We start from the raw sequence: 22,854 nt of genomic DNA on the forward strand, positions 1-22,854 counted from the left end.
TTCGCCAAATAAGGCACCAAAAGCTCGGAAAACCAGCAACAGAGAGAGAGCGCTTCTCTCCTGTGCTGCTACAGCCCTACGTCACCGCCGGAAGTCCGGGCTGTTAATTTAACTTCATTAACAGCCAAAAAGAATTCAAAGAATAATAACTCAGTTCTGAGGCACAGTATTTCAGATTACCATAATCTTACCGTGGTTGGCAGAATGCCCAGAAGCAATTTGCAGGAAAACTGATAAGAGAGAAACAAGACCCAAATCAAACGTTTTCTGTAATCAAGACACGAAAGAATTTGAATGAAGTTGTTTCCTAGAAATTGCATCAGTCGTCGTCCTTCCTTAAATAGGCTAGGGGAGTGGCCAATTAGCCCCAAGCCTTACTCTCAAGAAGACCTCCTCCTGAGGAGCCACTCTTGCCTTTTCACAGCTCTGCACGCTCGTGCATTGAGAAGAGGCTCCTCCTCTTCTTACTCTTCACTTATGGGAGCTTCTGGTGATTCTGAAGGCCCTGGTTGAATCCCTGCCTCTGGCACCAGCCTCCTCATTGTCCGACTCGAGTGCCAACTGCACAGGCTGCTGGCGCAGCACTATATCAGCCTCCTCGCTGTCAGAATCAGCTGCTAACTGCACAGGCCGCTGACGGGCCACAACACTGACTGAGGAATTCTGGGAGTTGTAATCCACAGGTCTTAAAGTTGCCAAGGTTAGAGACCCATGAGTTGTTATGTAGTTTCTATGGGTTGTTCCCTTGGAATCACTTATTATAAATATTTCAAGCAAAAAGTGAGTGACTCACCAGCTTTCCCCCCAGTCCAAATATAGCTACCTAATACAGGTGAAGGAATAGACAATATTCAAAGTACGTAGTTGATCCAGCTCTAATTTTACAGCCCTAAAGGCACAATACAATTCCACAGTACAATTTGTAGTATAAACATTCAAGAGACATCAGTCTTTACTTCAAATGTTTTTTTTAAAAATATAAATATCTAGTAATGGTGTATTAAAATATTACCTCTCCAGGGGTGCCTGCGGGGATGGAAAAATAACATAAGTCAAGATGGCAGTCACAGCGTTACATAGATATACAATGGAATAAGGCTTCAATCCCATGGTTTATTGCCATCTTGACTTCTTTGACCTTTCTTCCTCATAATTTGAATTTTCTTTCTTGAAATCAGTGACATTATTACTGAAACACTATCAGAAATCATGACCAAATCAATGTAATACTTTTTAACTAGACTAACTATGGACTGAAAAATTAATAATCCTAATGTAATCATGTACTATACAGGATTTATAAGGTAAAGTTTTAGTTAAAAATATTGTGTCTCTATATCAACTAGGTTAAATATCTTCATATTGCATCAATTTACCTCTGAATATTAACTTATTTTTTAAAATTTCATTTCAATTGATTATGGATCCATGACTGAAAATCCCTACTAGCAATTACAGTATGTGACCTGCTTGCAAGTAAAAAAAAGTTATGGCAAAGCAGTTACATGAAATATTTGGCTTATTTCTAGTTGAACCATAAAATTTGTTTTTTTTACCCAGGCCATCCAACTTCCTCCGTTATGAACCATGATAATATAATAGCCATTGTGAACAAATGTTATTGTGAAACTTTTCTTGATTAACATTGCCACCCTTCTGGACACAATCAAATTTCCATTTATGTAAATCTGATCCATCCATTTTCTAGACAAAATGCTTTTTAAAAAGAAAAATATATATTTCTTGCCAATCAATTACTAGAATTATGTTATCCCTCTGTCCCTCACTTACTTCTTGCCCAACTGGCGGGCCACATCACAGTGCTTGAATCCTTCAAGATTGTAGAGCCTTTTAGCCAATCTTTTGGCAGCCTCACTGTGTGCCTTGCAGCCATTGATAAGAATGTCCGTGCTTCCCTGGTCAAGTTGTTCTGTGCTGCCCATATCAGAATCTGAATCCGAAAGGCCATCTTTTATGTTGGCATCACTAGAACAACAAAAAATATTTTTAATAAGTGGCAACTGTGCTCAAATGTTAAATATCTGGGAAACCCAAAATTGCATCTTCTTCCTGTTCTTCAAATAAAAGGTATCAGATTTTTAAATCTATTGTTCTCTGATATTTTGACATTTTTTTTCATTAATGTTAGTTTTGTATTTGTTACCTTTAAAGCTAATTTTGGACATTGATGCTGTGTTTTGTGTGAGTTTAAGAGTGGAAACAGGAGTAAGACAAACAACTCTCATTCTCAACTTTAACCCCACCAACCCTACAGTAGCACAAGTAATCCTTAAAAATGACAATATGGTTCCTTTGGGAGCTTGATGATCAGAAGCCTCCAGGTCAGCGGTGGGTTGCCCCTGGTTCGGACCAGTTTGCAAGAACCAGTAGTAAAACCGGTGGGAGGCTCTGCCCACTGACCCGGTCGTCGTCAGGAAGCTTCTGCACATGCGCAGAAGTGTGTGTACATGCACGAGCGAAGCAAGCGCATGCGGGGTCTTGTTGCAAACCTGTAGCAAAGGTAAGTAGAACCCACCCCTCCTCCAGGTCCTGCTTCCACCCTTAAAAACCCTTCTCATAACATCATCATGACATTGAACAGTCTCTTCTTGGAAGGTCAGGTGTGTCATCTGCAGTCTTGAAATCTTGAAACATTACTAACGAACAATGCAACTTGCCACTCTGTTTGTCAGTTAAAAGAAATGGGAGAGCTCTTCCTTCTTTCAGTCTTGCCCCTATAATTGGTTGAGGAGAGGAATATAAGGGGCTGGCAGTGAATCCAACTGAGAGCAGGGGTTGGGTGGGGCTAGTTCAGTAACAGAGAAGTCTGACAATTATCCAACTCTATTGTAAAACATCTGATAAATGCATTTTAATGCTAATGGCAATAATGATTGTCTAAAGCAAGAGATTTTGCAGAGTCTGCAACGTCACCATGTGGCCAACCTTCCTTCAGCTGTTGAACAGTCTTTATCCTGCACTTTTAAAACTTTATTTTTTAAAATAAATAGAGCATCCATCTTAGCAGTCAGCAGCTCAGCAGAAAATAGGTGCCCAGGGCAGTAACCAAGCCCAAGGGAAGAGGCATGGCAAGCGGATGCAGCCAGTCACAGCTGTGGCTATTAACTAAATTAGAATGAAGCACTGGAAACAATCTGCTCTGAAGGGTGGAAGGTGGCTTGGATTATTTTTGAATTGTTGCTAGAAAAGACATGTTGAAAATGGAGTAGGAAAAGAGAATGAGGTGCATTCCTGCACTCCAGAAGAGATGAGTAACACTTACTGTATTGGCAACAACCTAAGTGAGATGTGCGGATATGTTCAAAGTGTAAAAGGTAGAAAAGAATTTTTTTTATAATTCTATTAGCCTATTATTATTAAGATAATTAGTAAATTGGTACTTTGACCTGACTGTGGCTGACTTTCAGATATTTTTAAACATGTCCTATATTCTATTAATTCTCTTTACCAACTCTTGGGATTTAGCCTGCTTTCTTGATCTAGATTTTGCATTGACTTTCAGCATGCATGTTCTACATTTAAAAGTGGAAGATAATGAGACTGATATATTTGTACGGTACAAAAGGAATCCACAAATATCCTAAAAATAAATTTGTATTGCTTGCCATGCTGGTATGCTATAAATTTAGGCTTTCAACTCTACATATCTTGTTTGGTAAATCATTAAGATTTGATTATAAAAATAATTAATACATATTAAATTTCAGAAATCTCAATTAGGAGACTGGATACAATAGGCAAAGCTCCCATTGTAGTTCCATCATTTGCATAATAGCATTCCAATAATGACATCACCCCAGATGACATTTGTGGGTAGATGTATATTTGATAAACTGAGGTTTCACTGTATTATCTTTTTCATTTTACTTGAAAGACTTTGAGGAAATTGAAAACAAATTCACACTGGCCTTTAACATTTAATTCCAGAGTAGCTCTGTTGACCCTTTTTCCCATATAAAAACACTGCCACACAAGGATTGAATACAGTTCTGGTTCTTATTTATTTGTCAGAGTTTTATCATGTCTTTCATCTAGAACAGTGGTTCCCAAACTATTTCCTTCATTACTGAAAACTCCTCACTAGAAAGTTCTTATTTATATTCTCCTGATGTAAGTTGTTTAACTAGTTTGATATAGTAGTTAAGGCACTAGACTAGAAACTGGCAGACCATGAATTCTAGGCCTGTCTTAGCCATGAAAGCCGGCTGGGTGACTCTGTCACTCTCTCAGCTCAACCCACCTCACAGGTTTGTTGTTGGAGAAATAGGAGAAGGAAGGTGTGTTAAAATACAGTATGTTCACTGCCTTATTTGTGAAAATAAAGGTGGGATAGAAATAAATAAAATATGTCATTACCACCCCAAAAAACCACTTTTACTCAATTTTGGGTAATTTTCCCAGGTTTGGAAAGCAGTGCTGGGACCTGCAAGTTTTAGTCCAAAATCCTAATTTGTAAAAAATCCCTGGCTACAAGCTTTACTCCAGGAAAACACTTGAAAGCTTTTCCTTTTATCAATAGTGTTTAAAAGTATAGAACACTTACACAGAAGCAAAGCATCCTGAATAATAGTTTAAATAAATATTGTTTTATTTATTTGTGCTATGGTTTTTCTTTTGAGTAATTGAAAGTAAACTCATAAGAGAGAATCTCCTTTTATATAGATATATTTTGGATGGCACTATTAAAAGTAGAAAAACAATTAAATATTGTCTCTCAAGAGTAAAATGCATTTCTATATACTCTCAAAACAGGTTTTTCATTTAAATTCATCATCTATATGTATATTCATTAACCAGTTAACAATATTCACTGTAGGTAATTTAGTAATTTTTTTAAAAAAAAAGCTTGCCCCATACCTGTTATGTACTGTAATAAATATGTAAATTATATATAATTAAAATGTTTAATAAAGCAGGCTTAAATTGAATTGCTGACTTAAATTGATGGTGTGTGCTACACATAATGACCAAAACTGCCTTTTTATAGATAATTTTCATATAACAATTTGATGAAATCCAGGTAACATAAAATTCATCCAAATCCCATAAATGTTCCTAGAAGAGTTGAATTTGTCTGTGCATATAAACAGATACATAAAAATATATGTTCTATAGATTCAATAATACTTAAAATAAAGTTATTTAGGTCCAGGAAGAATATTTTAGTTCACCATCTTTCTAAAACTGCTGACAAAAGAATATGAAAAAACTCACAGGAAAAAAATAAGAGAATTGTAGAACAATTTGCTATTTTAAATCTCTGACTCCAACTTTTACAACACTCAAAAACCTGAAATCTTTTCCTTCCCCCACTTTTTTTAGTGCAGTTTAAAAAAAAAAAATTCCCCCCTTTTGGCTCCTATAATTTTGTCTAACATTGAGTGTTTGGAAAATAACAAACCAATATTTGGTCAATCAATTTCAGGTTCAATCCACTTTTTTTTATAATGGCTTTATGAAGCTGACTGTGGAAGAAATCCTTAATTATACATGGAGATAACACTTTCATGTTTCCTTAACTTTGCATGCCTGTCATTTGTCATTAACTGAGCAATGTGTTATATGCAATGCAGTGAGACGTGTGCAGATCTGTATATTGGTGAACCAAAGCAACCACTTCACAAGGGCATGGCACAACATAGGAAATCTAATCCATCAAGACAAGAGTCAGCAGTCCATCTGCATTTGAATGATAGTGGTCACTCTTTTGAAGATAGTAAACTCCACATTTTGGATAGAGAGAACCATTGGTTTGAAAGAGGGGTAAAAAGGGCCATTTATGTTAACATTGAGTAGCTGTAGGCTGTTCCAAAAAGATTCCACATCTCTGACTCAGATGACCCTGAGATCAGAGATAAAACCCCAAGTAATCACAACAGCTCTCAGAGTGTGTTAAGACCAGTTGACTGCAAAGAAAATGCAATCTTTCCATTCCCACCCCTCCAGCAACTACTCTCAGCTGTCAATAATTGTCCTTCCATCTCCCACACCATCCAACTGCAACTGATGCAACTTCCAAGATAGGAAGTGAAACGTCTACTTTTTCCTCAAAAAATCAGTTCAGTTGCCTTTTAAAAAATAAAACCACTTTTGATATAGCTTGCAAATTTCAGGAGTTAAAGATTATTTGCTTTGCCTTAATATGTATATATACATATTATATATATATAATATTATGGAAATAATTAGGGCTACCAATCCAAAAATGTATTTAAAGTATTGATTAAATATAAATACTGTTAAATGTTACCACAACTTTTATATAGTAACAGTACAAAGATTACTGAAAGTCTAAGATAATAGTTTAATCATCCAAAAGTACAAAACAACTTTTGAAGGGAAAAGAATGGTTAACATGGATAGAAGAACACAGAGACAATGACAATGAGTACAGATATGAAATTGCTTAAACAAGCAATTTTCAGCCCTACTGATTAGACTTAGTCCCATCCAACAGTAAATCAACAGAAGCTATCATTCCCACTAATTAATTTACCAGTGAATCAATTAAAACTAGTATTGTGTATGTATCATTACCATTGGTATTACCAAAACTATCACTGCTACTGTTGCCTTAGCTATTATGAATAGCAATAAGAGAAAGACTATGCAATGCAGAAAACTTAATGGATTTATTAAATGCAGTTAAATAACAGCTATAGTCTGAGTAAAGCAAATTACCTGATTGAATTACTAAATTTTGGAAGCTTTTCTTCTGACCGTTCCATGTGATAGCCATTAGGAATATTTTTCAGTGATACTTGGCTCAGCACATTCTCAGACTGGCTGCTAGTGATGGAGTGCTGCAAGGGACTCCCCAAATTACCATCCATAACCCTGGCCATCATTTCACCCTGTTTCTCTGTTGCCCTGGGCTCCAGACTTTCCTTCTGGTTAGTGAGGAATTTCTGTTCTGAAAGTTCAGAACTTTCTTTGGTTCTTTGCTGAATAAGAGGTGTGAGCGGAGCTTCAAAGCTAACACAGCTGTCTGTCTCATCTGTAAGGGAGAGCACATCCAAGGAGTCCAGGCTGCTGTAGTATGTGCCCTTCATAAGGTCAGATTCCACAATTTTTTCAAAAGTAGAACTGAATCCATCCCTGATGTCTTTAAATGCAAAATCTTCCCTGTCGTAACTGCTGCAATGGAGCTTAGATTCTGCAACAATTAAGCTGAAATGGAAGGACATATTAGATCAGTTAAAAATTTGTGCACAATAGATGTTATTTTTGTAGACTTTAAGGAGGTAATTTAGAACAAAACATTGCAATTGCAAAGAAATAATATAATTCAATATTTGCAGTTAATCTCTTTATTTTTGCAATAATTTAAATCTAAATCCATTTTATAGTAGCACAGCTAAATTACTATTGCTAATGATTTCTTCTCTATTTTCAAGAATGGAAAAGAGAAACAGAGTGCTTGATTTCTTAAAAATTTCTACAAGATGCTGAAGAGGCAAAATGTTGTCCATGAAGGGTGGCCACTGACCATAAGAAATAGTTGGATACTTAGAAAAATAATCCAATGTAGCTCTTTCTAAATCTGTTTTGATTTAGATTTGAATCATAAATAAGAGATTCGTATGTGCCCAACTTTTTGTTGTTCAGGAAATCATTAAAGACCCAATTGTTCTGCCAGATGTTGGGAAAAAGTGATTGTAAAGTCCCTTTTTATTCTGGTATTTTTGCTTTTCCAGTTAGTTGCATTCTTTATATGTTTTCTTTAAATGTCAGAACCCAGAGTTGTTTAGGAGGTGGGTGACCTATAAATTAAGTAAATAAAACTTGGGAAATTGAAGCATTCTATCTCCCAGAAGTAGTTTAAGAGATCTCAGTGTTTTATCAGAGGGGCAAAATATTTGCATCATGCATTACAGAATCAACATTGTATATCAATATAAAATATACTGAATTAGTAAAGTGTTTCTAACTTTCCAGTTAAAGAAGAAAGGGTGGGGAGTCTTTTAATTTGTTTTAAAACCATATGCCACTTGTTTTTGTTGCTATTTGTTTAATAACATATGTTATTTCCTGGCATAGTTGCCTTTTCAGTGGGAATTAATTGTGACCAGCTTCAGGGAGCCCCCGATGCTCCATTTCCTAAGGCACATGGATCAGGCTCTCAAATCTATTCCTTTCTACACTCCCCAAGAAAAATGAAAAGCATGGGACTGGGTGAACATTTGGAAAGCATCTTTCATAATATTCTTCTAACAATTCCCATAAACCAGAATTAGTGCTTAAACAGTTTTAATGCAACCCCCTGGTCCTGAGACTAGATCTGATACTTAACAGAGAAATCTATATTAGCCTATGACCTTCAAAGAGTTTACAATAATTTCTCTTAGAATTCCTGTCCAAGATAGCAGAGGTTCATAGTCTAAGAAGGCATCTAGTGACACTCTATAAGTGTTCCCTAGTTAATGGTCTCCCCTTTCAGTCACTGCAAAAAGATACTTTTAAACTAATAGTAGCTACCAAATTCTTGCTTTCTTAGGATTATTCTAACATGACAAGGAATTTAGAAGAATTACTGAAAAATAAGAATTAATTTCAGTAATAAATGAATGCTAAACTCTGCTGTTCCTTGGCATGAAAAAGAATTCCACGATGAAGCCTTCTGATAATATATTCTAGAACTTTAATCCTACCAGATCACTGGAAAGATTTTTATTTATTTATTTTATTTTATTTTATTTTATTTCTATACCGCCCTTCTCCTGCGGGACTCAGGGTGGTGTACAGCCAAGATAAAACATTGCATATAAAATTTAAAAACAATTTAAAAAACAATTAAATAATTTCGGCCCAAGATTTAAAAACAACCCAATTAAAACCGAATTCAATTAAAACTGAGAGGATGGGATCAAGCCAGCCCGGCTAGATGGAATAGGTGTGTTTTCAGGGCCCGACGAAAAGTCCAGAGGTCTGATATCGTGCGTATCTCAGGGGGTAGGTCATTCCAGAGGGCAGGTGCTGCCACAGAGAAGGCTCTCCCCCTGGGGGTCGCCAGCCGGCACTGTCTGGCCGACGGCATCCTGAGGAGGCCCTCTCTGTGTGAGCGAACCGGTCGGTGGGAGGCTATTGGCGGCAGAAGGCGGCCTCGCAGATACCCCGGCCCTAAGCCATGGAGCGCTTTAAAGGTGGTCACCAACACCTTGAAGCGCACCTGGAAGATCACAGGAAGCCAGTGCAGCTCGCACAGGAGAGGTGTCATATGTGAGTGCCCCATCGCTCCCATAATCCCCCACATGGCCGCATTCTGGACTAACTGTAGCCTCCGGGTGCACCCCAAGGGGAGCCCCATGTAGAGATGAATGGTATCATAGCAGAAACTGCTTCTCTTCCTTTAAAGGTAAATCATGGTTTCCCTATTTGTTACCTTATGTGCTCTTCTCCATCCTCAGGATAAAACAGTTCAGTAACATCCCGACATGATTGCAAACCATAATTGTTTCTTCTATCATTGAGAAACAACTCATTTGCCAAGATGTTCTCTTTGAAAGCAACACTGCCAGTCCTTGGAGTGGATGGAGTTTGTGCTCTGTCTTTATTGTTCTCTGTACCAGGCTTTGATTCAGCAGGTAACCCATTTGTGTGCATTATGCTGCTGGTGCTGTCACTGTTGGTTCCTAATTGTTCTTGCTGACCATTGCTCTTCTGCATACTCATCTCCTGCCACACATCTATTTCCACTTCCTGATGTTTGCTTGCATTACCCAGGCAGTCATCATCTGTCTGGGTTCTGTTCTCCATTGCTCTGAAAGACTCGGCATCATTCTGAATACTGGGTGTGATAGCTGGAGCATCCGTAGGCTCTGTAAATTGCTCCCTCTCATTAGACACGATCATGGCTAGTTGAAACCTGGAGATATTTGATTCATTACACTCTGCAGTTGGCAGTGGAGTATTTCCACTCATCTTCAACTGATTGTAACTTGTCCTGGGTTCCTCTGCCTTTTTTCTTGATTGTGACCCTGTAGCCTGTGGTGACAAGAAAATAGAAAATTACTTTAATCTGTTACAAAGTGATATTAAAAAACTCAATTTCTTAAAATAATGGTAACATAAAATAGTGGTAACATGTTAAAACATTAAAAGATATAAATCTGCCAACTGTGGACACTCCTGCAGATGATGAGATACTTTAGCTCACAGCAAAATAATTGCTTATTGTAATTATCCTTCACAGAGTTCTAATGTCTCACAAAATTAATAACAAGTTTGGATATACAAGCTGGATGTTGACAATTAATTATTAAAAGTTAAAAACAGTAGCAAGGGGAAAAAAGCACAGCAGGTAAAAAATTAAGGTGGTTCAGTATTTCAGTTTGAAAGTCAAAAAGATGCTTTGGTGCACAGGGGACACAAACGTAACCCTTGACTACATCTCCTTAAAGCAGCCGTGCCTTTTCCCAGGATCAAGCAAAATGGGATTTGCTCTAAAGAGTTGCAGAGAAGTTCTCCATTTGTGTCTCTACACCTTCTAAGGCCTTCAAATCCCAGAGTTGTGGACATTTTCAAGAAACAATTGGACAACCATTTTCTCAAGATGGTATGGGCAGGGGGTAGAATTAGAAGACCTTTAAGGTCCCTTCCAGTCCTATGACTTATGTCCAAATGACTAATTCTTTGGTCTTCTCTTCATTGAACCTTCTTCTCAGACCAGAATGCCCTGACAATAATAACTTATGCTTTATTCACCATTTAGTTGGACTATTGAAACAAGCTGTATGTGAGCTGCCTTTGGAGATAATTCTGAAGCTAGAGCCAGTACAGAATGCAGCATTTATATTTTTCATTTTTTTCATTTTCATTTTTATTAGATTTATATACCGCCCTACTCCTGAAGGACTCAGGGCGGTGAACAGCCAGAAAGATAAAACACACAAACTACAAAATTTAAAAGACAATATAAAAACCCATTAAATAATTTGGCCTAAAACAATTTAAAACACCCCTAATATTTTAAAACCAATTTTAAAAGTTACAATTAAAAGGGAAGTTAGGCCAGGTCAGCCTGTTGAAATAAATAGGTCTTGAGGGCACGGCGGAAGGTGCGTAAATCCGGGATCCTCCGTATCTCTGGGGGGAGCTCATTCCAGATAGCAGGTGCCCCCACAGAGAAGGCTCTCCCCCTGGGGGCTGCCAGTCGACACTGTTTGGCCGACAGCACCCTGAGGAGCCCCTCTCTATGTGCACGTACTGGCCGGTGAGAGGCTACTGGTGGCAGAAAGCGGTCCCGTAAGTACCCTGGTCCCAAGCCATGAAGCGCTCTAAAGGTGGTAACCAAAACCTTGAAGTGCACCCGGAAGACCACCGGGAGCCAGTGCAGCTTGCGCAGGAGAGGTGTCACATGGGAATGCCACGTCACTCCCATAACCACCCGCGTGGCCGCACTCTGAACCAGCTGGAGCCTCCGGGTGCTCCGCAAGGGGAGCCCCATGTAGACAGCATTACAGTAGTCCAGGCAGGAAGTGACGAGGGCATGAGTGACCATATGTAAGGAGTCCCGATCCAGAAAGGGACACAACTGGCGTATCAGGTGGACCTGATAGAAAGTCTTCCTGGCCACAGCAGTCAAGTGCTCTTCTAAAGACAGCGGTGACTCCAGGAGGACGCCCAAGTTGCGAGCCCTCTCCATGGGGGCCAATGACTCACCCCCAATAGTCAGTGATGGCACCAACTGACTATATCGGGACACTGGAAACCACAGCCACTCAGTCTTGGATGGGTTGAGCCTGAGTCTCAGGAATGCCGTGCGAGATGCAATCAAAACACAGCTACAGCCTTATTTAGCTCTTTTTGGCACGCTGGTTTATTCGCATCCGCATCCGGCTACACACTGTGATTCGTAAACACGATTGAAATCGGCGCTACGTTACACCAAGAATGGGGCGTTTATATAGCCCATCTTTCCATTAACTCATTAGGACCGCGCCCTTGTTTGTTACTACGCCCCTCATTTAGGGGCGTAGACCGCGCCCTTGTTTATTACCACGCCCCTCTTTTAGGGGCGTAATTGGTCTTCAGCGTGTTCTGGAAGGTGCTGCCGCTGTGTCCTCCGGAACGGCCCTAATCCCGTCGCACCTGATACCACCACCCCACACCCCGCATACGGCCGCCTTCACCCAGTGCCACCACCACCAAGTATGTATATGTCCCTCGATGCTTTCAGCATGCATTAGCGATGTCGAGCAGGTTGCCAGGCTCGACACTGAGTCTGTTTCTCCCTATCCAGATCCGCATGGCCTCCAGGCATCGGGACCTCACTTCAAGAGCATCATTGGGGTGGTCCGGGGTGGAGATATACAGCTGAGTGTCATCAGCGTACTGATGGTACTTCACCCCGAAACCACGGATGATCTCGCCCAGTGGCTTCACATAAATGTTGAACAGAAAGGGTGAGAGGACTGAACCCTGTGGAACCCCACATATAAGGCACCTCGGGGTCGACCACTGCCCCCCTGCCAACACAGACTGTGACCGGTCGGACAGAAAGAAGGAGAACCACCACAGCATGGTGCCCCCCACCCCCAACTCTTCCAACCAGTGCAGCATGGTACCATGGTCGATGGTATCAAAAGCCATTGAGAGATCTAATAGGACCAGGACAGAGGAACAACCCCTGTCCCGAGCCCTCCAGAAATCATCAACCAATGCGACCAATGCCGTTTCCGTGCTGTACCCAGGCCTGAAGCCCGACTGGAACGGATCCAGATAAACCATTTCATCCAGGTACTGGGGAAGCTGTCATGCCACCACGCTCTCAACAACCTTCGCCACAAAGTGAAGGTTGGAGACTGGACGATAGTTTGCTAACACTGCCGGGTCCAGGGAAGGCTTCTTGAGGAGATACCTCACCACCGCCTCTTTGAAGGTGGTGGGAAAGTCACCCTCACTCAATGAAGCATTTATAATCCCCTGGAGCCAGCCTTGTGGCACCTCCCAAGAAGCCAGCACCAACCAGGAGGGACAAGGGTCCAATAAACATGTGGCTGCTCAGTCTACCCAGAATCCTGTCCACGTCTTCAGGAGTCACAGGGTCAAACTCTTCCCAGATAACATTCTCAAGACCTGCCCCCATCATCCCTCCTGAGTCTACCCAGTCAGAGTCCAAGTCTTCTAAAATCTGAGTGATTTTGTCATACAGATACTGCACAAAGTCCTCGGCTCTACCCTCCAAGGGGTCCTCCCACGCTTCCTGGTGGAGCAGGGAGTGGGTCACCCTAAACAGGGTGGCCAGGCGATTATCTGATGATGTAATAAGAGCAGCAAAATAATTACATTTTGCCACTTTTATCGCCACTAGTTAAGTCTTAATATGAGACCTTACCAGTGTTCGGTTGGATTCAGAAAGGTTGGCCCTCCAACTGCTCTCCAGGCATCTTTTCTGGCGCTTCATCTCCCTCAGCTCCTCGGTAAACCAAGGAGCCAGGTGAGACCACACCGGGTCAGAGGCCGCAAAGGCTCGGCCTGATCCAAAGCTCCAGCGGCCGCCTTATCCCAGGCGGCCACTAGGTCTTCAGTCAAGGCGTGAGCCAGAGCCTCAGGGAATGGCCCAAGCTCCATCTGGAACCTATCAGGTTCCATCAGGCACCTGGGGCGGAACCATCTCATTGGTTCTGCCTCCTTGTGGCGGGGTATGGCGATTCGAAGGTCAAAGCGAAGAAGGGAGTGATCTGGCCATGACAAGGGCTCAATCGTTATATCCCCTATCTCAAGATCACTCATCCACTGACCAGAGACAAAAACCAGGTCCAGCATGTTTTCCCCCGTGTGAGTAGGGCCATGAACTTGGGTCAGGTCCATAGCCATCATGGAAGCCATGAACTCCCGAGCTGCCTCAGATGTCTCACCCACAGATGGCAGGTTAAAATCCCCCATGACCATAAGCCTGGGGGTATCAACTGCCACCATGGCTATAACGTTGAGCAGCTTGGGCAGGACTGCTGTCACATGGCAGGGAGCCAGGTACATGATCAGCAAGCCCATCTGTACCCCATGACCCCACTTCACAAGGAGGGACTCACATCCGGCAGTCTGAGGAACAGTGGCCTCCCTCGGCCTAAGACCTTCTTTGATAACAACCGCCACCCCCTCCCCTCCCCTGTGACCTCGGCTGATGAAAGGCGTGAAAACCGGGTGGGCACATTTCGACGAGGGGGACCCCCCTCCTGGCCCAACCAAGTCTCCGTAATACCCACCAGATCCGCTCCCCCCCTTCTGAACAAGATCTCAAATGAGGGGGGCTTTATTTACCATGGACCTGGTGTTGCATAACATCAGCCGAAGGTCCAGGCCCTGAGGATCTGTGCAACCCGGGGAACAGGCAGAGCACTGGGGGCCGGAGCACGCCACCGCTCGAAGACAGCGAGCACGTCCCACAACACGATATGGCCCCCTGCTCCCGCCATATCTGCCCCTCCCACCCACAGTACTGATGGAAAATCCATCATCAGAACAAGCTCTACCCCCTCCTTGACCCCGAGTCCCACACCTCCCATGCCGCACCCCTCAGCCGGACCAGGCCCCCTCCTCGATGGGTTGTCACCCACAGCCCTAGTTCTAATCCAACCCTCCCCCCCGTAACCCCTTAAAAATTTCGCTAACAATTATTAATATAATATATATATATATATTAATATAATATATTATTGGCAGATTGTCCTAGCCAGTCTTGGTAACTAGAGAGAGACTTTCCAAGGTCCTTCTTAATGAGATTTGTTAGGTGTGAACTAGATAACAGACTTTCTCAATGATAGCCCCATTCTTTGGAATACCATCCTTTTCTGAAAGTATGGATGACCCCAACTCTACTTGCATTTTGAAAACAAAGAAAAACTATTTTGTTCCAGTATGTTTTCAGTCCTTCATTGTTTCTTGAAAGTTCATTGTATGTTATTTTTGGATGCTATGGTTCATTTCAGTCCAGATCTTGAATCTGATTGGAAGATGACTGTGATTTTAAAATTGTAGGAAGAAATATAATAACCTGCAGTATTCCAATGATGCTACCTTGATAACCAAAAATGTAAGAAATTTGCAAATACTAATAATAAATGTTAAGGAGCAAAGTGAAAAAAATGGAATAAAATTAAATATAAAGAAGATCAAGCTGATGTCAACCTGAGGACAACCAGCTTCAGAACTGACAATGAAGATATCACAGTAGAGAACAGGTTCTGCCTTTTAGGTTCAACCAGCTACAGTGAAGGAACAAGCAGTCAAGAAATGCACTGCATACTAGCACTTGGTAACACAGCCACGAAAAGCTTGAAAAAGATACTGAAATGCCATGATGTCTGTACATATAAAGATCAGAATTATCCAAGTCATGGTATTTCTTGTGACACACTATGGAAGCAAAGGCTGGAGCTTAAAGAAGCAAGATAGGAAGAGTATTGACAGCTTTGAACTTCGGTGTTGGAGAAGACTCCTGAGAATACCATGGACAGCCAAGAAAACAAACCAATGGATCTTCAAACAAATGAACCCAGAGTTCTCCCTTGGGGCATAAATGACCAGGTTCAAATTATGTCATGCCTCATGAGAAGATCCAGATCTCTGGAAAATGCTGGGAAAGGTAGAAGAAAAGACAAGAAGGAGATGACCAGCAGCAATGTGGATGGACTCAATTACAGTGATGTTGAGTGCAGAGTTGGATGACCTGAAAAATTAGGTTAAGGACAGATTGTCATGGAGGAAATCTATCTATGTGGTCATTAGGAGTTGAAAATTATCTATAAATATAATAAGGGCAGAGAAATAGTGATTTTATGCTCCCCTCCTCCTTTACCACCCTGAGGTAGATCTTAATAGCAACTCTAACTCATGCTCAATCACATTCATTCTCTAATATCCTTAGTGATGTTCTAAATGTCACTTCTTTTGCTTCATTTCCCTGAACTCCTTGATAAATCAAAGAGAGATCCAAGATCTATAAGATGAAAGCAGTTACATAAGGCTGATCCAATCCAAAGCTCCGGCTGCCCAGTCTTTCCAAACCATAACTGAAGCTTCTGTTGATTCTGTTGATTTATGCAGCAAATCTTCAGGAACAAACCCAAACTCTCTGAAATCCAATGGATCTACCTGAAGTGAACTGATCAAATTGGTTCTGATTGATCTGAGTTAGTTCATGGCTACCATGTTGGCCTGAACCTATGTCAGACTCCACTCCAAAGAAGACAAATTGAAATCCTCCAAGACCATAAGCTTGTGGGAACTCCATATGGCCACACAATCAAGGAGCTCAGGCAGGGAGGTTGCAGTGCAACAGGGAAGCAGCAGCAATCCCAACTGATCCTTACAGCCCTAGTTAACCATCACGGTCTGGCATCCAGTTATCTGCAAGGCTCTACAAGCCCCCAGAGTAGCTCTACCATCCCTACTCTGGGCTCTTCGCTAATGCCACAGCCAAAACACAGGTGGACATATTTCAGAACATCCCAGACAGGACTCAGTAATACACACCAGATAAGTCTTCTCATCCATGATTAAGTCACAGAAAAGGAAGACCTTATTACACTGCAGCTGCAGCCCAAAACCTCAAGGTCCAAATAGGGAATAGGGTAGAGTGCAGGGAGCCAGAACATATTAGGACCAAACACCAGGGGCACATTTCCCAAGTTGCAGCCTGACCTCTGCCTCCCACCATACCGCTCCTTACCCATCAGTGCTGCAGTGTTCCTGCCTGGCCTCAAATAAATAAAATGGCTTTCCAAATCAATTAAGACCTCAGTACTATACAAGCACATTTACATTTATGATTGTGAACTCATCAAGAACTTCTGACAGTCTGACAGTCTGACGGTTTTCCCCATAGTACTGGCCAATAGCTGAATGCGCAGAATTTTCACTTCTCATTTTTCAAACTGAACAAAAATTGAGAATAAATCCAAAAGCCAGTTTGAAGGGGAAATGTGCAAGGAAAGAGCAAGGGGAAGAAATGCATGGAATGTTTCCAACGATTTCTCCATTGCCAACCCAGCAAACCTCTATTACATGACAACACCCTTGCCAGCAGTTCTATAGTTGAGCACCTTTCCTGTTCCATACTAGCATCTTACTATACTGGGTGAATTGATGGAAAAGTTCTTTGGAAGAATAGCAGCAGTTAAAATGAACATTTTGCCAAGATTTCTTTTTTTGTTTCAAATGATTCCGGTGCTTAAAAGTGATAAACAACTGAAAGCATGGCAAACTGGATTGAATAAGTTTGTTTGGAACGAGAAAAAACCGAGAGTGAAATTGAAAATTATGCAAGATGTTCCAGAAAGGGGAGGCCTTAAACTTCCAAACCTACAATTATATTATGAAGCAGCAGCTTTGACTCAAGCAAATGATTGGTTTGGAAGGAAAAAGACTGGAATATTGAATATAGAAAGCTTTGATCTTGAATTTGGTTGGCATGCTTACTTATTTTATGAAAACAAAGTTGATAAAGTATTGAAAAGCCATATACTTAGAGACTCTTTGATGAGAGTTTGGAAGAAGCACCGATTCAAATGGGATTACAAAATACCGCTATGGCTGGATCTTGGTCATATTATGTGGAATACAAACATAATGTCACTTGGGGGGGTGGGTTATATAAAGAAGTTCTTTTTACAGATGCGGGCAGATGGCAACTGAAGACATTAGAGACACTGTTGGACGAAGGGATTAATTTAACTTGGTTACAGTATAATCAACTTCAACTGAGATGGAAAGAGGACCAAAAAACTGGTATTATGTTACATGAGGAAGAATTGGTTAGACATATAAAAGAGAAAGGTCCAAAGCATATTAAAAGGCTTTATAATGTTTTGTTAGAAAGGGATTCAGAAACTGAATTGGTTAAAGATTGTATGATTAAGTGGGCACAAAATTTTGCAGAACCAGTGATGTTGGAAACATGGGAAAAAATTTGGGTTCAGAATGTTAAATTTACACAGTCGCAGAATTTGAGGGAAAATTTTTATAAAATGTTTTACAGATGGCATTTAGATCCTAAGAAATTGTCGTGTATGTACCCTAATGTTCAACCAAAATGTTGGAGATATGACTGCTTAGATGCTACATATTATCATATGTGGTGGACTTGTAAGAAAGTGAAGGCTTTTTGGATAAAAATTTGGTGGGTAATGCAGAATGTTTTGAAGAAAAAAATTCAGTTTTCTCCACAATTGTTTTTATTGGGTATAGTTAAGGGTTTTACATTGGGTGAAACAAAGCTGATATTGTATATGATAACTGCAGTGAGACTACTGATAGGTCAATACTGGAAAAATGAAGATATGCCCACTATTGAGGAATGGACATTGAAGATGGCCAGCTTTGCAGAGATGGTGAAGATTTCAGCATATTTAAAAGATCGCTCACAAGAGACTTATAAATGGGAGTGGAAAAAGTGGATAGATTATGTGCAGAACAAATATCAAACCAGGAAGTATCAGATAGCTTTTAACTGAAAGTATTATATAAAGATAGAATATATTGGGTGTGGAGGGGTTCAAGTTTTTTATAAAAAGGGGATTTTGATTTGGATTATATTTTGTGGAAGTCCGGGGGGAGGGGTGGGTTAGGGAGGGTTACGGAGGTTTGGGAGGGTAGAGGGGGCGGAAATGGGGAGAAAATGTAATTGTAAAACTGTTTCAATAAAAAAAAAAAAAAGAAAGAAAAGAAAAGTTCTTTCTCACGCTGAAAACTTTGAATAGTGATTCTGAAGCTTCATTGCAATAATTGCTGTATAAGGATCTCAGGACCTGCTACATAAAGTTGGGGAGACAGCAATTTCTCATCATCAGATGTTCCTATTCTACATGTCAAAGTTAGTGAAAATATCAGTATCCATCTTGATAATAATCTCCAAATTTCCATAGAAATAAACTGTAGTTTTAAGCTATTTCCAAACACATTCCAACTAAAAGCAGTTTGAGTGTTTCAAAAGCTGCTAACATATCAAGTTCAAATTGAGAAACCAAAGAATGATTTAATAAGATATATTACAGATAATCCTGTATTTCTGCACATCAAATATTTTGAAAGAAATAAACTGCTTTAGAATGCTAAAAAACTACAGGTAGTCCTCAATTCACAATTGAGCCCAAACTTTCTGTTGCTAAGTGAAACATTTGTTAAGTGAATTTTGCTCCATTTTATGACCGTTCTTACCACAGTTGTTAGGTGAATCACCGCAGTGTTAAATTAGTAACACAGTTGTTAAGTGAATGTTAAGTGAATCTGGTTTCCCCATTGACTTTGCTTGTAAGAAGATCGCAAGAGTTGATCACATGACCCTGGGACACTGCAACTGTCATAAATACAAGCCAGTTGCCAAATGTCTAAATGTTTATCACATGACCATGGAGATGGTACAATGGTTTTAAGTGTGAAAAACAGTCATAAGTCACTCTTTTCAATGCTGTTGTAACTTTGAATGGTCACTATATGACCTGTATTAGAAATATTTAGATTGTGATTATGTCAAAATGTCAATTTCTCATGTAAATAAGGATCAAATTAAATTTTTGCCTCAGAATCTTTCTAATATGTCTTGAAGTCTTTTATGCTGGAAAAACAACTAAAAAAAAGAATCAACATCTTACCAAGATATATACTGTAGTACATAGAATCATAGGGCTGGAAGGGATTTAGGAGGCCCTCTAGTCCAATCTTCTGCACAGGAGACCTTATAGATAAATGTCAGTTTAATACTTTGTAATTCTGCCCATTATGGCTTTTAAAGAAATTATTTGGATTAAAGACACGTGAAGAAATAAACCCAAGATAGTTGGAAAATCTGGACTATTAAATCCCCTATCCTTGCATGGAAGTCACAATTTAGGTAAAAGAAACATGATGTTCATAAAACCTTTCTTGATCATTTCTTTTTCTTAATAACAATTTTGATAATTTATAATGTAGCACAAAGAAAATACAAAAGTAAATAATAGGAAAAATAGGGAATGAAAAAGGGAAGAGAAAAGTGGGGAAAAGAAAAGGAAAGAAAAAGCATTGACTTCCGACTTCCTTCAATGCAGTAGAATAAGGCATTAACATCAAACCTCAGCTTTTTACTTTTACATAATAGTTTAAACTAGCCGTTTCTATAGCAACTAATTATCTAATTGGTAAAACTCAAAATTAAAGTTTCATTTTTTTCCACCTCAGGTACAAAGTCTAGAAGCGGTTTCCACATAGAAATAAAAGTACAGTATTTGTGTTTTTTTTTCTTTGATCAAAGCAATCAGTTTAGCCATCTGCTCACTCCATCAATTTTTGCAGCCATTCGTCCATTGTGGGGATCGAGGTGACCTTCCATTTCTGTGCGTAGAGTAGTCTTGCTGCCGTCAACATGTATAACATCAAAGTTCCAATTTTTCCGCCCAAGTCTTTTTCCATTAAACCCAAAAGGAAAGTCTCTGGTTTTCTGTGTATATTCACTTTAAGAATTTTCTGTACTAAGGTATGAATTCTACTCCAATATTATATTGCTTTATCACATGTCCACAATAAATGATAAGAAGCCCCTTCTTTACATTTACATTTCCAACATTCATCTTATAGAAGTTTTCTTTTAAATTATAATTTAATGTAAATTTTAAAGCTTTCTTCTATATATTCTCCCATTGTTCAAGCATTACATTATATCCAAAGTTCCTTGCCCACTGAATCATACAATGCTTTACTTGTCCATTTTCCAGATTTAAATTCAATAATATTTTACAGACTTTAGCAATAATATGTTTATCATTACCACACATTAAGATTTCCAATTCATTTCTTTTAACCAGACCAAACAGCAAGCATCAAAGTACAATTTCAGATCTGGTAATCCCCAGCCTCCTCTTTCTTGATAATTTCTCAGTTTGTTGATAATATAATTGATAAAGCAGAAATAACACAGCATTCCCACTTGGAATATTAAACTTTGATATGGAAGCGGTGTTAGTTCTTTTAACATTTATTCTCACTTATAAATTCATTGGAATTTTCTCCCAAAAAGTACATGGAAATTTTATATTAGTAAGAATCTGAATTAAACAGCTTGAAATACTAAATCAAGAAATGATATTTCCTTAGGGATAATTATTCTAAGATTTTTAAATGAATGCATAAAATAAGCAAAACTCTATTGTCCATAAAGTTTCATAGCTCAAATTTAAACTAAGTTAATTGAATAACCTGACACTTTACTGCAGTGTTTCTCAACTTTAGCAGCTTTAAAATATTTGACTTCAACTCCCAGAACTGTCAGAGAAACACTTCTTTACCAAATGGCTGCATGACATCCACTCATTTGGGTAAAGAATCTTTATAAATATCAATAAGACCCATAATACCTTCTATATATAGTTACAATTTGTGTTCAGCTCAATTTAATTCCAAAATATTAATTGGATTTAATTGAGAGGCCAATGGATTTAAAATGAAGTTATTGGCTTCTCTGTCATAGCACCTGCCCCCTTGAACACAATTCCCCACTCTTTTTTACCACCCTGGTTGCCTTCCAAGAATTCTGAAAACCTGGCTCTTGGGTTAGAATGGGAGATTCTGGGTTTGATTGTTGTACAATGATTGTTTTTTTTCCAGACAATGGCATTTGGGACCCAGAGTCATTGTAGAGTTGTGGAGCCTTAACATTTCTTAAATAAATAAAGGACATTCTTTATGAATTTTTAAAAGGTGTGTTCTTATGATACCTTGATAGATGAAGAAATAATTCCACTAAGGCAATACTGCATTTTAATCCATCCAATTATAACCGGAGAAAACCAGATTTTTAGCCAAAATATTTTCCCCAAATTTACTTGCACCATATCAAAAATCTTGCTTAGGCTTATATGTCATTCCAGTTAAGTGACTCTGAGAGGCTTTTTCTGCCTCCAGCAAAGCCACTACTGCCAATTCTCCTATTGTATTTCTAAAATATTTATTAGCAGTCTAATGTTTTTTGAAGGCTGTCACACATTTATTATGCCAGTTTGCACAGGATGAATTATCAAAGCTAATATAATTTGAAATCTGTGTTCCAGTTATGCCATTGCATGAAATAAATTACATTGGACAAGCTTTTTAGGAAGGCAAATATGAATTTTGTTTATTCAGGCATCCCACCCTGAGCTCAACTTTCCAAATACTTTTGAGTCCCATACAGATAGACCTAAGTAATAACAGGTGACTTAGCAACACTGTGTGGTCAGATGGACACGCCAAAAAGATCCTTTGAGGAACTCTGTGGCAATGTGAAATTCTTTGGAGGGCTATGAAGTTGTGCCATCATGAACAAAAATGTGTTTTTGGAATGCCAGAAAAGTCCCATCTGTCTTTGTAGAAAGGCACTGTTCTTTGTTTTGCTTCTGGGATGTCCAGTTGACAGGATATTGTAGAGTCATCCCTTCTGATGTGCTGCCACAGAAGAAGTTTGAAGGAGGGGAGGGGACTCCTGTGCTGATATACTGTATGTATCCAGAACTTTAAAAAAAAATTAAAACTAAAATGAAAAACATGGAAAAAATGAAGTTCCTCTAGTCTCATATATCATAAATATAAATCTCATTTCTCCAACATGACAATTTGCTTCAGAATTCCTTTGCATTCAATCAATCATGTCCCTTTTCCTTCATTCATCCAGTTCAATTTACATCCATTCCTACAATAAAATACAGCACAAGTTAATGGATAAGCTCAAACTACAATTACTGTACAGGTTGTCCTTGACGTACGACTGGTCACTTAGTGACTGAAGTCACGATGGACCTCTCTGGGAATACTTATGTCCTGGTTCCAGTGGCTTCTTCCCTGTGGCCACATGACTGCTGTCGGGCACTTGGCAACTGGCCTGCA

At 39.6% G+C, this 22,854-nt stretch overlaps 1 protein-coding gene across 1 annotated transcript in view; it reads right to left on the reverse strand.

Moving 5' to 3' along the window:
- The window catches only part of PSD2 (pleckstrin and Sec7 domain containing 2), a 172,716-nt gene that overhangs the window by 140,342 nt on the left and 9,520 nt on the right, over positions 1 to 22,854 (reverse strand). Inside the window, exons 2-4 of the mRNA XM_034411681.3 lie at positions 9,404 to 10,005; positions 6,703 to 7,191; positions 1,792 to 1,986 (exon numbers count right to left, since the gene is read on the reverse strand). Of these exons, the coding sequence (XP_034267572.1) occupies positions 1,792 to 1,986; positions 6,703 to 7,191; positions 9,404 to 9,942 (1,223 nt within the window). The 5' untranslated portion in view covers positions 9,943 to 10,005. The remainder of the gene's footprint in view (positions 1 to 1,791; positions 1,987 to 6,702; positions 7,192 to 9,403; positions 10,006 to 22,854) is intronic.

This window comes from Pantherophis guttatus, chromosome 3 (genome assembly GCF_059756535.1).
Source record: "Pantherophis guttatus breed Tessera chromosome 3, ASM5975653v1, whole genome shotgun sequence".
Taxonomy (NCBI): Eukaryota; Metazoa; Chordata; class Lepidosauria; order Squamata; family Colubridae; genus Pantherophis; species Pantherophis guttatus.